We start from the raw sequence: 14,373 nt of genomic DNA, 5'->3' as shown, positions 1-14,373 counted from the left end.
GTGTCCAGGAAAGGAAGTGGGAGAGGGGGGCCTGTCTTGAATAAAAGAGTGGAGAGGAAAGTAAAAGGATGTGACCAAGTGTAGTGGGATGGACATAGCATGGTGAGTCAATTGATGCCTGTTCACTGTATTTTTTTTTTTTAACATAAAATAAGACAGAAGGCCTTATTCCCAAAGTGAAGAAGTTACAGCCTCAAATGAATATGGTGATAGTTTGTAATAGTCTCTGGAGAAAACAGGAAAGGAAGCAAATTAAAGGAATTCAAATGTCTTTGTTGAAGTTGATCCTATGCAATTAGAGAAGGTCATGTTCCCAACCCTGTTGGGGGCCTGCTGTGTGCCAGGCACTGTTTCATGTCCTGGAGGGACAGCAGTGAACAAAGGCAATGAAAGCTCTACCTGTCCTGAGGGGAAGGCTGATGAGGAGCCAAGAAGTAAAGTAGATGTCATGTCAGAAGGAAATAAACTTTACGGAGGAAAAGCAGAAAAGGAGGGACAGATGGCCAGGAGGAAGGGGAGGACATTTCTATTTTAAACAGGGGATCAGGGAAGCCTCTGAGAATGTGACTTATTGAGCAGCTGGAAGAACAGAGCTGACACTTCCTGAGCTGAGGTAGGAGGGTGGTGAGGGGATCATATGGTTTGGTTTGGTTTTCCTTGGTGGGAATATCATGAGGCTTTTTTGGGGGAGATGAGGTTGTTAGTCTTTTGCTTTCTCTGTACATTGACTGTACAAGTTCTTTTCACAGTTACCTGGGGTTTGAGTTTTTCATACTCCCAAACAAAAATTGGAGTTTCAAATGCTTTTATACTTGTATGCATACATTTTGGGGGAGTGTATAAAAGTTTATATTTGTGTGGTCAATTCTGTAGGTCGGTTGTATTGTGTCAAGTTGCCTCCCAATTACTTTTTAAACATAGGAAGTTCTTCTGTATCCTTAGTAATAGTGATCTGCTTTTATACATATTGTGTTATCTTCTTTCAGTTTTATTGAGATTTAATTGACATAGAGCACTGCGTAAGTTCAAGTTCAAGCATAATGGCTTGTATATTATTGTGAACAGTCATTTACTTGTCTTACTTGTCTTAATTGTGAGGAAGCTTTTTAGTTTGATGTTGTTCCACTTGTTTATTTTTGATTTTGTTGTTTGTGCTTTAGGTGTCATATCCAAAAAATCATTGCCAAGACCCATGCCATGGAGCTATTTTCCTTGATTTTCTTCTAGGAGTTTTATGATTTCAGGTCTTACATTTAAGTCTTTAATCCATTTTGAGTTAATTTTTGTGAATGGTGTAAGATAGGGTCTAGTTTCATTCTTTTGTATGTGAATATCCAGTTTTCCCAGCACCATTTATTGAAGAGACTGTCTTTTCTCAGTTGGGCGTTCTTGGCTCCCTTGTCAGATATTAATCGACTGAGTATGCATCGATTTATTTCTGGGCTCTCTTTTCTGTTCCATTGGTCTATGTGTCTGTTTTTATGCTGGTACCATACTTGTTTGATTACTATAGCTTTATCTTATAGCTTATCTTGAAATTAGGAAGTGTGATGCTTCCCACTTTGTTCTTATCAGGATTTCTTTGGCTGTTTGGGGTCTTTTGTGGTTCCATACAAATTTTTGGATTTTCTTTCTACTTCTATTAAAAATTCCACTGGACTCTTCCTAGGAATTGCATTGAATCTATAGACGGCTTTGTATATTATGGACATTTTAACAGTATTAATTCTTCCAATCCATGAACATGGGATATCTTTCCACTTATTTGTTTTGTCTTCTGTTTCTTTTATCATGATTTTATATATTGAAAATCCTAAAGATTCCACCAAAAAACTGTTAGATCTAATCAACAAATTCACTAAAGTTGCAGGATACAAAATTAACATACACAAAACAGTAGTGTATCTATAGAGACACTAATAATCCCATTTACAATAGCATCAAAAACAATAAAATACTTAGGAATAAAGTCAGCCAAGGAGGTGAAAACTACAGTTTTCTGTAGTTTTCTACAGTGAAAACTACAAGACAGTGATGAAAGAAATCATGAGGTTTTTGACTATGTTCAGTTAGACGTTATATATCTGAGTAGGAGTACGAGTCTGGACTTCACATGACAAGGTTGGTGCTGGATGTGAATTTGTAATCTTTAGTGTCCAGATGGTTTTTAGGGCATGAGCTGGGTCATTTCCTAGATCAAATGCACACTGAAAGGAGAATCTGTCACAGAATCTGTGTCTTAGGCACTCTGCAGTGGTTGAGTCACAGAGGAAGAGGCTACTGAGGGAGGAATTAAATCTAAGAGAGCATGATGTCCTGGAAAGCAGCCAACTATGACAGATGCTGCTGGGTTTGCACTGTGGAGGACAGGGAGTATAGAGCCTTCTCAGTGGAATGGTCAGGCAAAGTCAAATTGCTGTGGATTTAGAGAGAATGGAAGGAGAGAAACTGAAGACAGCATGCATAGAAAATTCATTGTGTGTTTTGCTTTAAGGGATGTAGAGAACTGTTTGCTAATTGAAAGGAATTTGGAGATTGAGATTTCTTTTTTATGAGTGGGAATGAGAGCATATTTTTTATATATTGATGGGAAAGTTCCTCAGCAGGGGAAAGAGAGGATAACTGTTGGAGTTGTGTCTGACTTGGTGAAAGGGGTTTACAGATGGAGGGGTGTCCTGGGTTAGGAGCACAGTTAGTCCATCCATGGACAGGTGAGAGGGCAGAGTCTCTTCAGGTGCAGGTAGATATATGTGGCAGTGGGAACTCATGCAAGTTCTTTCTGATCACGTCTACTTTCTCGGTGAAATGGGAAGTGTCTTCATCAGCTGAGAGTAAGGAAAAGGAGATGATATTGGAGGAATGAGGAGAGAGAGTAGGTGACATGGTCATGTAGTGGGGGAGTGAATGAACTAGGGAATTGCAGTAGGATTGTTTGGCGGGAGTGGTCATCATGAATTGAGTTTGAGACTGACTAGTCAGCATGGATTGAACCGTGGGCCTGCAGATGTGGAACAGAGTGTGGGATTGTCCACTGAGTATGATGAAACCAGTCAATAAAAGTCCTGAGAGTGATTGTGATATTGGACCATGAAATCTAGACTGGGTAAGGTCAGAATGAGAACATGCAGGGTGTAGAGCACAAAGAGATGGGGTTGTACCATCTGATCGTGGACTGGGGAGAGGTTGGTCAGACACTTCTGAAGTCATGACACTAGAGGTCATGAGCTGCACAGGTAAGAATGACTGGTGCTCAGAAGTGAATTAATGGAGGGAGGCGGTTTGTAACCTTGAGATTTAGAGGATGACCATGGGCGATGAGTGGCTGAGGTGAGGTGGAGGGCACACAGTCTTGGAGGAGAGGACTTCAAGGAATGAGGAGGTTGAGGTATCAGAAGCCTGGCAGGCACTGAAAACAAGAATGGTGGCCTGAAGCCAGAAGATAAGGCCTCCAAAGAGTTGCTGGCACAGCTGTGGAGGTGCCTTCCCTGGGGTGAAGATGGTCTATGTCCTCTCCTCCCCGCCTCCTGGAATATAAGGGAGGTGCAAGATGGCCTGGAAGCCTCAGTGAGGAGCAGGACTGCCCCTTCCAGGCCCTTCATGCCTGTCAGGTGGAGGGGAGGGAGAAAAGACAGCTGCTTTTTAAGGTCCCTGCCTCAGGGGAGGAGCAGGAAGGTAAAGAGAACATGCGAAGAGGTTGAGGACACGGGTTTTGCCGGCGACTGAAGCAACTCCAACAATATGCACATGATTGTTTTCTTCTTGTGATTTCTAAGTGATAACTAAGAGATGTCTATTTTGTGGTTATTCTTTTTAAGTTAACTGTGTTGAAAAACTAAAAGAGAGGTTGGTGTGATTAGGGTTGTCTGTCTCAGGCATCAAACTGGAAGACTTTCTGTTGACAGTAGGAGGAGCTTTACTGAACTGACCAAAAGGCCCATGATTGCCACGTGATGGCTGTTTGCTGACCTGCTTCAGAAGCAGGGGAAAGGGTTACATGTTTTGGCTCATATGTGTTTAGAGCATCATGTTTTAGAGAGTTAAGAAAATCGCTTAGCTTGTTGTCTAGTAATGATCGAAGAAAGAGTTTCGCATTAAGTGTTTGATTTGTTAACGTGAAGTCTTATGAAAAGGCTGAGAATACAGACATCTTGATAATCCTCACAGGGAAGGATCACCAACTTTTGTCATAGAAGTTCAACAGGGGGCCTGAGGAGAATAAAACTGCTACTAAGGAAAAAAGCAGGTGTAAGTTATAGATTTTCAGTATGTAGCATGAATATAGCAGTGATTAAAAGATTTTTTTTTTTTTAAACCTGATAAGGACTAGCTAGCAAGGATCAAGTTAAGTAGTTGGCATTTCAAGGCTGGCGAACACTGGCCCTCTCTCCCTGTGGTTTGCCCCACAGGGAAATGTTAATTCAGTCTCTTTGGGCTTTCTTCCTTGTTTATTTTTATTTTTGATTCATGGCACTGTTTGAGGCATAACTAATGAAAGTCAGTGCAACATTGTTTTGATATTTGAGTTATGTTGTCAATAATAAAGCCATATTACCCCGGTCTTACGATCAAGTTTTTTTTCACAGTGTCTATTGTATCTGACAGAGAGCAAAACTTGAAAATATTGTAACTATATTTATTTAAATTATTTTTTCTTTACCTAGTTTCTTTACCTAGTATAGCTTATTAAAAATATTATAATGATTTTTTTTTTCTGGAACTTAGAATGTTTTTGAATCTTTATTCTTTTTCACTTCATACTTTGTAGAAATGTTTAGCCTTGTTGAATTGATGCCAGTAATCTTCTCAGATACAGTACCAATCTGTTTATTTTATATAAAAGATAATTAGACTATCTTAATTTGGTTAGTGAATTTATCTTTTTTTTTTTTCCCACTCCACTGGTGTTTTGGATTTTATCTGTGACTAACTTAGCAGACTATATTGAAAAGAGTTAATTTGGAGGTTCCAGTCCAAGATGGCAGCATAGGAAGCTCCTGAACTCACTTTCTCCCATAGACATATTGAATCTACAGCTATACTCAAGGCAGTTCCCTCTAAAAGAAATCCAGAAATGGAGTGATTGTTATACATTGGGCATACGAGAAAGTACGCCTGTTGAAGTGGGTAGGAAAGGCTAAGACATGAGACACTCTCTCACCATAAACCCCACCCCTGGCACAGTGACATAACAATCAGTAGGGAACTTGTAACTCCTAGCTTCTCTGTGAGGAGCAAAGAGTTTGGATCCAATATCTAGAACCCCAGCTTTTAAGACTTTCACTGGAGGCACTAGCCCCCATATCACCCAGCTCTAAAAGCCAAAGGGGCTTGTGTCCATGAGACTCACAAGACTACAGCACACATAGAAGTAGTTCTTAATGGGCTTGCTAGGACTCCCCGTGGCTGTTCCTCTAGGGCTCAGCACACAGAGTTGACAGAAACACTCATCCCCCAGTCTTTGCCCAGAAGAGGCCTATCTGCATATGTTAAAAGCTGCTGCCTGAGGATCCGGCTCTAATTTAGCACACATCGAGGGTGCTGACTGCCGGCCTCCTCAGAGACTCGGGAGGCAGCGGGTGTCATCTTCTTGCTCTCCCTCTACATCACTGTGGGTTGGTGGTGTCCCCTAGAAGAGGCTTTTTCACATGTCTGCCGTTCTGGTAGCAGCTTTTGCTGCTACCACCCAGAAGAAACACTTCTTGATTGCCTGTCTCTGATGGCTAGCAGGGCTGGCATTTGTGGATCCCACCAGAAAGTAGCAAACGAAGAAGCAGTTCTTAACACACCATTGTAAAGCAATTATACTCCAATAAAGATGTTAAAAAAAAAAAAAAAAGAAACAGTTCTTTTCTGGCTATTCCCAAAGGGCTCAGCTTAGAGGGAGTAGGCAGAAATGCCCAGCTCCCAGTATTTTCCTTAAATAAGTTTCCCTGCCTACTTTAAAAGCTGCTGACTGAGGGACCAGCTTCCAGTCAGCTTGTATCTAGGTGCTGACTGAGATTCTGCCCTTTGGGACACTGATAGGTTTTGGTATACTCTCAACTTCTGGGAGCCACTGAGAACAAAGAAGGCAGCTTGGATGTTCACAAAAGTTTCAGAGAACCAAGAACTCAGGCCAAGCTGAACAATAAGGTTGTTCTCCTAAACACATAGAGTCAAGGAAAATGAAGAATAAGAGGAATATGTTCAAAAAAAAACAAAAAAAAAAGAACAAGGAAAAACTCCAGAAACAGAGCTAATGAAAGAGAGATAAGTGAATTTACCTGAAAAGAGTTCAAAATAATAGTCATAAAGATGCTCACTGAGGTGTGCAGAATAATGCATCAACAAAGTGAGAATTGTAAGAGGTAGAAGATAAAGTACCAAACAGAAATCACAAACCTGAAGAATGCAATAACTGCACTGAAAAACTCAGTAGAGGTGTTCAACAGCAGACTAGATTAAGTGGAAGAATGGATCAGTGAACTCAAAGACAGGGCAGCAGAATTCATCCAAACAGAGGACCAAAAAGAGAAAGGAATGAAAAAGACTGAAGATACCTTCAGGGACTTAAAAGACACCATCAAGTGGACCAATATTTGCATTATAGGGGCCTCAGAAGGAGAAGAGAGAAACAGGCAGAAAGTTTATTCAAAGAAATAATGGCTGAAAACTTCCCTATTATGGGGAAAGAAACAGACACCTAGATCCAGGAAGTCCAGAAAGTTCTTAGTATGTTGAATCCAAACAGACCCACACCAAGACACATAAGTAAATTATTAAAAGTTAAAGAAGATCGGGCTTCCCTGGTGGCACAGTGGTTGAGAATCCGCCTGCCGATGCAGGGGACACAGGTTCGAGCCCTGGTCTGGGAATATCCCACATGCCGTGGAGAAACTAGGCCCGTGAGCCACAACTACTGAGCCTGCGTGTCTGGAGCCTGTGCTCCGTAACAAGAGAGGCCACGATAGTGAAAGGCCCGCGCACCGCGATGAAGAGTGGCCCCTGCTTGCTGCAACTAGAGGAAGCCCTCGCACAGAAACGAAGACCCAACACAGCCCAAAAAATAAAATAAATAATTAATTAATTAAAAAAAAAACAAACCAACATGCTCCTGAACAACCAGTGGATCAAAAAAGATATCAAAAGAGAAATTAAAAATACCTTGAGACAAATAAAAATGGAAAACCACATACCAGAACTAATATGAAGCAGCAAAAGCAGTTCTAAGAGGGAGGTTCATAGTGTTAAATGCCTACACATTAAGGGAAAAAAAAGAAAGATACCAAATGAACAACCTAACTTTACACCTCAAAGAATCATGTAAAGAACAAATTAAGGCCAAAGTTAGTAGAAGAAAGGAAATAATAAAAATCAGTCAGGAAATATATGATACAGATTGAAAAGACAATAGAAAAGATTAGTGGAAATGATTAATGGTTTTTTGAAAAGCTAAACAAAATAGACAAACCTTTACCTGGATATAACAAAAAAAGATAAATGTCTCAAATAAAATTAGAAATAAGAAGGGAGTCATTACAACTGATATCACATAAATACAAAGGATCATGATAGACTACTATGAACAATTATACACCAACAAATTGGACATCTAGAAGAAATGGATAAGTCCTAGAAACATTCAACCTACCAAGACTGAATCAAGATGAAATAAAAAATCTGAACAAACTACTAGTAAGGAGATTGAATCAGTAATCAAAAACCTCACAACAAAGAAAAGTCTCGGAACAGATGGTTTCACTATTTAATTCTGTCTCACATTCAATGATGAATTAATGCCAATATTTCTCAAACTCTTTCAAAAAATAGAAGAGGAGAGAACACCTCCAAACTCAACACCTCCAAACTCATTTTACATGGCCAGTATTACCCTGATACCAAAACCAGATGAGGACACTTCAAGAAAAGAAAATTACACGGCAATATCCTTAAAGAACATGGACACAAAAATCCTCAATAAAGTATTGGCAAACCAAGTTCAACAATATATTAAAAGGATTATATACCATGATCAATTGGGATTGATTCTAGGGATGCAAGGATTGTTCACCTTCCACAAATCAGTCAACATGATACATCATATTAACAAAATGGAGAAAAAAAATCATATGATCATTTCAATAGATGCAGAAAATGCTTTGACAAATATCAACATCCACTCATGAAAAAAATCTCAACAAATTGGGTGTTAAGGGAATGTACCACAACATAATAAAGGCCACAAAGTGCAAGCCCACAGCCGATACCATACTCAACAGTGAAAAGGTCAAAGCTTTTCCTCTAATATCAGGAACAACAAGGATGCCCACTCGCGTCACTTTTATTTAACATAGTACTGAAAATCCAAGCCAGAGTAATTAGGCGAGAAAGAGAAATAAAAGGCATCCAAATATCAGAAGAATTAAAACTTGTTCACAGATGACATGATATTATACAGGAAAACCTAAAGACTCACCGAAAAACTGTTAGAAGTAATAAATGAATTCAGCAAAGGATACAAAAATCAATATAGGCATACTTCATTTTATTATGCTTTGCTTCATTGCACTTTGCAAATATTGTACGTTTTTGTTTGTTTGTTTTACAAATTGAAGGTTTGTGGCAACCCTGTGTTTCTATGCCATTTTTCTAATAACATTGTTTTAAAATTAAAGTATGTACATTTTTTAAGACATAATTGTACACTTAATAGAGTACAGTATAGTGTAAACATAATTTTTATATATACAGAGAAACCAAAAAGTTCATGTGATTTGCTTTATTGTGATACTGAATTTATTGTGGTGGTCTGGAACTGAATCCCCAATATCTCTGTATACAAAAATCAGGTGCATTTCTATATGCTAACCACAAACCTATCCAAAGTAGAAATTAAGAAAACAATCCTATTTACAGTTGCATCAAAAAGAATTAAAATACCTGGGAATAAATTTAACCAAGGAGGTAAAAAATATCTCTACACTTAAAATTATAATACATTGAAGAAAAAAATTGAGGAAGACAAAAGTAAATGGAAAGATATTCTGTGCTCATGGATTGTAAGAATTAATATGGTTAAAATGTCCTTACTGCCCAAAGCCATCTACAGATTGAATGCAACCCCTATCAAAATTCCAATGGCATTTTTCACAGATATAGAACAAACTATCCTAAAATTTATGTGGATCCACAAAGACCCCGAATAGCCAAAGCCGTCTTGAGAAAGAAGAGCAAAGCTAGAGGCATCACACTTCCTGATGTCAAACTATATTACAAAGCAGTAGTAATCGAAAGAGTATGGTATTGGTATAAAACACACGTATTTCAATGGAACATAATAGAGAGTCCAGAAATAAACCTGTGCGTATATGGTCAATTAACTTACGACAATGGAGGTGCAAATATACTATGGATAGATGATAGTTGCTTCGATAAATAATGTTGGGAAAATTGTACAGCCACATGCAAAAGAGCGAAACTGGACCCCTATCTTACACCACACACAAAAACAACTCAAAATATATTAGACTTTAATGGAAGACCTGAAAACATAAAAGTCTTAGCTGAAAACATGGGTGGTAATCTCCTTCACCTTGGTCCTGGTGATGAATTTTTGGGATTTAATACCAAAAGCAAAGGCAACAAAAGCAAAAATAAACAAATGGAACTACATCAAACTAAAAGGCTTCTGCACAGGAAAGGAAACTGTCACCAAAATGAAAAAGGCAACCTATAGAATGGAAGAAAATATCTGCAAATCGTATCTGATGAGGTTAATATCCAAAATACATAATGAACTCATACAACTCAATAGCAAAAATATCAAAGTCTGATTTTAAAAATGAGCAGAAGAACTGAATAGACATTTTTCCAAAGAAGACATCCAGGTGACCAACAGGTATATGAAAAGGTGTTCAACATCAGTAATAATCACCGAAATGCAAGTCAAAACTCATTGAGATACCACCTCACGTCTGTCAGAATGGGTATCATTAAAAAGACGAGATGACAAGTGTTGACCAGGATGTAGAGAAAAGGGAACCCTTGTGTGCTGTTGGTGGGAGTGTAAATTGCTGCAGCTACTATGGAAAGCAGTACAGAGGTCCTAAGAAAATTAAAAATAGATCTGCCATACTATCCAGCAATCCCACTTCTGGGAATATATTCATACAAAAGGGGTGCAAACTTTTAGTCATAAAGTGAATAAGTTAGCAGGATCTAATGTAAACATGGGGTGATGGTTATTCAGAACACTGCCTGTACAACTGAAATTTGCTGAGAGTAGAATTTGAATGTTTACATGAAAAATAAAAAGATAAATATGTGAGGAGGTGGATCTGTCAATTGAGTAAATGGAGGGGGTCCTTTAACATGCACACATGTATCCAGTCTCCACAGTGTATGCTGTAAATGCTTACAGATTTATTTGTCAAATATATCTCAATAAAATTGAAAAGAAAAAGAAAACAAAAAAAGAGTTAATTTGCATGTATTGTAGCAGAGCCTTCTTGAACCTTTTTTTTTTTTTAGTGTACGAGAGGTTTTTTACTAGAATTATGATTGTTGACTAGAGGTCATGGTGTTTCCATTCCTAAGTACGGTGCACCAGCTCAGAATTCCCTGCAGGAATTCTTGGAGCAGAGGTATCCTGTGACCCTATGACTAAAACCAAGGTGGAAATGCAGATTCTCTATTACGGTTTCAGATGCTCCCGCCTGTGGAGAACTGTTCTGCATTCATTTTTACTCTTGCTTTCTATCTTTCATCCTGTAATTCCTGCAGTTTACTTGTGAGATTCTAAGGCTTGGCATTAACTATATACTTCTTTCAGATTGTATTTTGTCTTTTTTTTTCTTCTCTCTGAAGAAATTTCGTAAGATTGAAAACCAACATTTGGCAAATAATTATCTAAATCATTGTGCAAAGAACACAGTGTTTTGCTTTTTTTCTTGTGTTTATTATATTAGGTTGGCCAAAAAGTTCGTTCAGGGTTAGGATTAGTTCTTTAAGTAGTAAGTATTCTTTTTTTTTTTTTTTTTTGCAAACTTTCATTATTCTAGTTCAGTCTTTCACAGACATACTATACAGAGTCTTATATGGTATAAAACAAAGGAAAACATCTCTGTCTATTCAATTTAACACAACACCAAAAGAAAGCAATTAAGACTTTGGGGAATTAAGTAGTAAGTATTCTTGAAGAGGCAGTAGGTACATCATGAGTCTAAGCTTGTGACCTCTGGGGCCAGACTGCCTGGCATGCATCCAGCTGTGCCCTCAGCAGATGTCTCACCTTCTGCGGTGCTGCTCACCCAGTGTCTCTGTTCATCGTCTGTAGAATAAAGATGACAGTCGTACCTACTTTTGTGGTGGTGTTTAGAGGGGGTGTATAAATGAGTTACTTCATGTAAACAGAATGATAAGAAGGGCTTGCGTATATATAAAGTAGAGATTCTTTGGCATATATGTGATTATGATAATTTTTTTAAAATTGCTGTTATATATACTGCTTGCACACACACGTATTCAGAAATAATTAGTGCCTGTAGAAAAACAGCTACCTATAGGAAAACAAAGTAGTTGGTAGTGACAATATATATAATATGTTTTAAAATAAGACCCTTCAATCATTGTGGAAAGAGCATAGGGTGCAAGTAAAAATCTAACAGAATCAGTAACACCAGTGACTAACATTTCTTGAAGATTTACTAAATGCCATACACTGTGCTCAGTTCTTTCTGTTTTCAAGAACTGTTTCCTCATCTGGCTAGTTATACAATATTGGAGAATTTTCTTAACCTCTCTCTAAGCTCTGATTTTATAATGTATGAGGTGGGTATTGATACCTGTTCTTTCTACGTCAAAGGGATATTATTAGAATAAAATAAGATAATGTAGTGAAATGATCAGTGAACATAATTTTATGAGATAATACATTGGTAAATTATATAACATGTAGTCATACTGGTGATTAACAGCTGATCTTGATTTCTCTTAAGATCACAGATGTGTTAGGAGCTGCTGACTTTTCTGAGTATAGGTAGTTTACGAATTTAAAAAAATGTGTGTTTATATGAATTTATAATTTATCTACCTACCTATCTATCTATCTGTCTAGTCATTGATAAGTCAGGGCTCTTGTGAAGTACCTGTATGTCCCTTGTCATGAATTGTCTTCCTGTCATACGTGGAAGTTTTCTTCTTTGTATAATGTTGGTATCCTTGCTGTATGTTTATGATTAATACTCAATTATCTCTGTAGGCCAAGTAATGAGCCCATACCCAAATCCTCTTATTTGAGTGTTCTACCTATCAACAGTGTACAGGTTTTATTCTTGACTACAACTCTGAACCCATTTTACAATTATCTGTTTGCCCGTCTGCTGATCAGATTGTAAGGCCCGCCATGACATGGCTTGTTGCCTTCTTCGTATCCTTGGCACCTGGTGCTTGGCTAGGTAGAGCAGGAAACACGTAATCAGGACATATTTATGGAATAAGTAAACTAAGAAAGGATAGTCAGGAAGTCATACTGATCTCAGAGGAGCCTGTATTTCTAAGAATCAGAAAACTGATCTTCCGAGAAATCTTTGAAAAGGAGATTACTAACCTAGAAGGATTTGGCCTCTAGGAAGAGAATGTATTGCCAAACAAGTTAAAATTTCAATGCTTTATTTGTCCCTGATTGGAGGGTATAAAATATAAATGTACCAACTATTCTGAAGCTTTTCTTTTAACTAAGCTTAACACATTATAATTTGTTGAACAGAGGCGGGCTAGCAGAAAGACTAAATGGACTGCAGAATCGAGAGAGATCTGCCATTTCTTTGTGGAGACATCAGTATCTTTCTTACCAAAGGACACTTTCAGGTAAGGCTTGCACTGGCATCTGTGAGTAAAGAAAATGCCAGTTAAAAGTATTTTTACATTAAAATATATGAAGTTGATTATCACTATTTTTACACCTTTTTCTCTAGGTGTCCAAAGATCTGAGTGGGACAGTTCTATATTACACCTTTTTCTTGCTCTGTCCCAGTAGCTTTCAGACTTTTGTGACTGTGACCCACAGTAAACAGTACATCTTACGGCATCTCCCAGTACACACATGACATTCACACATATCACTCACACACACACACACACCCCTGAAACAAACATTTAATAAACAACACTAAGCTCAGTGATGTACCAAAATCCTAGTCTCACTAAATTGATGCAGGACCCTTCTAATGAGTTGCAACATTACAGTGAATTAACCAAATTGTCAAGCACAGAGCTGAGAGAGTGTCTTCTGGAGGTTGGACTAGAAAAATACCAAGACAAACTAGTGTGCCTGGGTGCCTGGACCAAAGGGAAAAGATGACCTTTTGTTTGGCTCATCGGCACCAAATAGCTTATTTGGAATGTTCCTTATGTTTTCCCTTCTTTAATTTGGGAATAGAAGGTATTCATGGTATTTAATTATACCATGAATAAAAGACAAAAACAAAATAAAACAAAAAACCAGAGCCAAAAATTAATCCATTAATTTGAAAATATGAATGGGACCATCTCTAATAGATTTTTCTGTTAGAAGTCTCTGTATTTAGGAATTTGGGTTTTGTTTGTCTCTTAGATGAATTTATTTTTCAGATCTGTGAATCCTCCCCTTGATGTCTTGTAGTAAGTTGTGTCTTTTTCTTTACTTTTGATATAACTCATTATAAACATATATTAGGAAGAACATTTCACTATTTGGTGTTTTGTTTCCTGTGTGGCCTGGCAGAAGAATTTTCTTCTTTCAACATAAGAAAAGTTTTTTCTCATTTCTGTATGTGTGTAGCAACTGAATAAATGAGAGAAAAACTTGCAAATATTAAGTGGAGGTAACTCCCTCTCTCCCCAATCCCAAGAACTAAAATTTAGTAAACAGCTGAAATTCAGTGATGGATTTGTTAAAATATCTCTGTAATTAAACTCTCCAGTCCTCTTAATTTCCCTGTCAAAAATGAGTGTAACTGTAGACCCTTGCCTTATGAACTGTGCTAATAATGAATCAAACTGCATGGGAAGGATGTGCAGCTCTAGGATGGCCCTGGGACGTGATAGACTGTGGAGACACAGAAGCACTGCCATTCTGAGGTTGGTTTCACTGCTGCCGGGTCTGGAAGTTCAGAAGCAACCAAGAGCAGCAACTCCTCCTCCCCTTAGGGTGTGGATGTACCTTTGGGTTTGCACCGTACCACAGTCAGAATCCCATCTTATTCCATTCAGACTCAAGAGCGTTATTGAGCTTTGGTTAATTTTGAATGACCAGGGGACTGTGTCGGGCTTGATTTTTCCTTCTGATGGGTTTGAGAAATCTAGGAGTTAGTAGTAATTTACGAACCACATCTTGGTTTTTGTTCTGAATATTAA

The 14,373-nt window shown here is 38.1% G+C and overlaps 1 protein-coding gene across 2 annotated transcripts in view; it reads left to right on the top strand.

Moving 5' to 3' along the window:
• The window catches only part of SPIDR (scaffold protein involved in DNA repair), a 358,082-nt gene that overhangs the window by 127,025 nt on the left and 216,684 nt on the right, over positions 1–14,373 (top strand). For both annotated transcript variants that reach the window (XM_057532500.1, XM_057532499.1), the window contains one exon: positions 12,746–12,846. In XM_057532500.1, the coding sequence (XP_057388483.1) occupies positions 12,746–12,846 (101 nt within the window). The remainder of the gene's footprint in view (positions 1–12,745; positions 12,847–14,373) is intronic.

This window comes from Balaenoptera acutorostrata, chromosome 17 (assembly GCF_949987535.1).
Source record: "Balaenoptera acutorostrata chromosome 17, mBalAcu1.1, whole genome shotgun sequence".
NCBI lineage: Eukaryota > Metazoa > Chordata > Mammalia > Artiodactyla > Balaenopteridae > Balaenoptera > Balaenoptera acutorostrata.
Note: the sequence above shows the minus strand (reverse complement) of the source record. Positions and strands in the feature narration are given on the sequence as shown.